At 39.8% G+C, this 1865-nt stretch overlaps 1 protein-coding gene across 1 annotated transcript in view; it reads left to right on the top strand.

Annotated features, from left to right (window-relative positions):
* Window positions 1-1865, top strand: part of LOC147817483 (GTPase IMAP family member 8-like) — a gene marked incomplete at both ends in the record, with an annotated part of 12647 nt that overhangs the window by 5948 nt on the left and 4834 nt on the right. Inside the window, 3 exons of the mRNA XM_087170518.1 lie at window positions 134-760; window positions 872-910; window positions 1351-1864. Coding sequence (XP_087026644.1) covers window positions 134-760; window positions 872-910; window positions 1351-1864 — 1180 coding nt within the window. The remainder of the gene's footprint in view (window positions 1-133; window positions 761-871; window positions 911-1350; window position 1865) is intronic.

Genomic DNA, 1865 nt, shown 5'->3' on the forward strand with positions numbered 1-1865 from the left:
TTGCCATGTTTAATCTGCGCTGGTCCTAAATACAGTGTTATTAAAAATAAGTAAAAGCCTTGTATATTTATTTCTCTTTGGATTAGAGATTATCGTTGTTGACATATTAATTCACATTTGCCCTTCATTTCAGTGTCTGAGCTGAGGGTTGTTGTGCTGGGGAACAACTGGTCTTCCAGGAGAGAAGTGGGGAACTTCATACTGGGAGAGAGTTCATTCAACAGTCACAATGCACCTGATGGCTGTGTGATGGGAAGGAGACAGATGGCTGACAAAAAAATAGTTGTCATCAACACCCCAGATCTGCTCTCTCCCAATATCCCTGAAGACAAAGTTAGAAAATCTGTTGAGAACTGTGCACGTATGTCTGCTCCTGGACCTCATGTGTTCCTGCTGGTTCTACAGCCTGAAGACTTCTCTGAGGATCAAAACCAGAGGCTCTGCAGAGTCCTTCAACTCTACAGTGATCAATCATTTGATCATTCACTGGTTCTGATATCAACACCCAGAGAAGAGAGGTCAGGTTTCAGGGAAAGTGACACGAACCATTTACAAGATATGATCAGAAAATGCAGAGGCAGATCACTGAAAAACCCTGAGCGTCCAGAACTTATGAAACACCTGATACAAATTTCAGAGGAGAACAAAAGACAGTGTGTGAGCTGTGATCTATTGAACACAGTAAGTCCTGGTTTTACTAGAGATGCCCACCTGAAAGGAAGGAGAGCACATCCACCAACAGCAACACGTGGAGCGTCTGGTAAGTGCAGGAAAATAATTATTGATGATGATGTGGCAGAGAGTTATTAATGAACCCAAATGACTGTATAGCCATATACTATCTTTTATTGGTGATATTATCTTTTGACAGGACTGAAACCAACTTTGGAAAATACCCTGTCCAACCAAAGTAAGTAAACAAAATGATCAAATTACTATCCAAATAACTATTTTCCAATTACACTGAGATACTCTAAGTTACTTGTACTATTCACACAGACAATGACTATGAAGTTAAAGTAGTGACTCCCAGTTTGAATTTGAAGGTGTTGATGTACATTTCAGATGGACAGTGTATAAACTGTGAATCATTTGACAGATACATGTTCAATGAAGGCATAAAAAGGGCTTTACAATCTACATTCTTCCCCCAGTATAGATATGAACACCCTCAAAGCTGAGAAACAGTTTAACCTCATAGTCACTCTTTCATTTCAACACAACTGTAAATAACCAGAATAATGAGAGAAAATTACTGTCTCGATACATTAATATTTGACAGCACTGTTTGTGGGTAAATGTAAAATTATTAAGAATGTTCTAATTTCAAAGAAAAACTTCTTTTCACAGCAGATAAACTCAGAATCGTGCTGTTTGGAGACTGTGAAGAGGACAAGATAACTCTATGTAACTTCATCACCAGAAAAGAAGCTTCTATATCTCAGAGAGACTCAGAGAGGATGCACTGTGAGACCACTGAAGGAGAGTGGAAAGGAAACTCTTTCATAGTTGTGAAAGCTCCAGACATCTTCAGTCTGAATGAGAAGACCATGAGAGAAGAGGTGAAGAAGTGTGAGACTCTTTGTTCTCCTGGACCAAATGTTCTGCTGCTGTTAGTGAAACCTTCTGATTTCACTGAGAAGAACAGACGAACACTGAAGTTCATCCTGAGTCTGTTTGGTCCAGATGCTTTTAAACACTCGATGGTCGTCATGACAGAGAAGAAGAGAGGAACACAACACACTGTCAACCAGCTGCTTCAAGACTGTGGAGGAAGACTCTACAACATGTCTGAAGATAAACACCAACTGTTGATGCAGAAGATTGAGAACATTGTGCGTGAAAACAAAGAAACCTTCCTCACC

The sequence above is a fragment of the Seriola lalandi genome, unplaced genomic scaffold (genome assembly GCF_002814215.2).
Source record: "Seriola lalandi dorsalis isolate HSWRI2012SDOR001 ecotype SW California unplaced genomic scaffold, Sedor1 jcf7180002054951, whole genome shotgun sequence".
Lineage (NCBI taxonomy): Eukaryota > Metazoa > Chordata > Actinopteri > Carangiformes > Carangidae > Seriola > Seriola lalandi.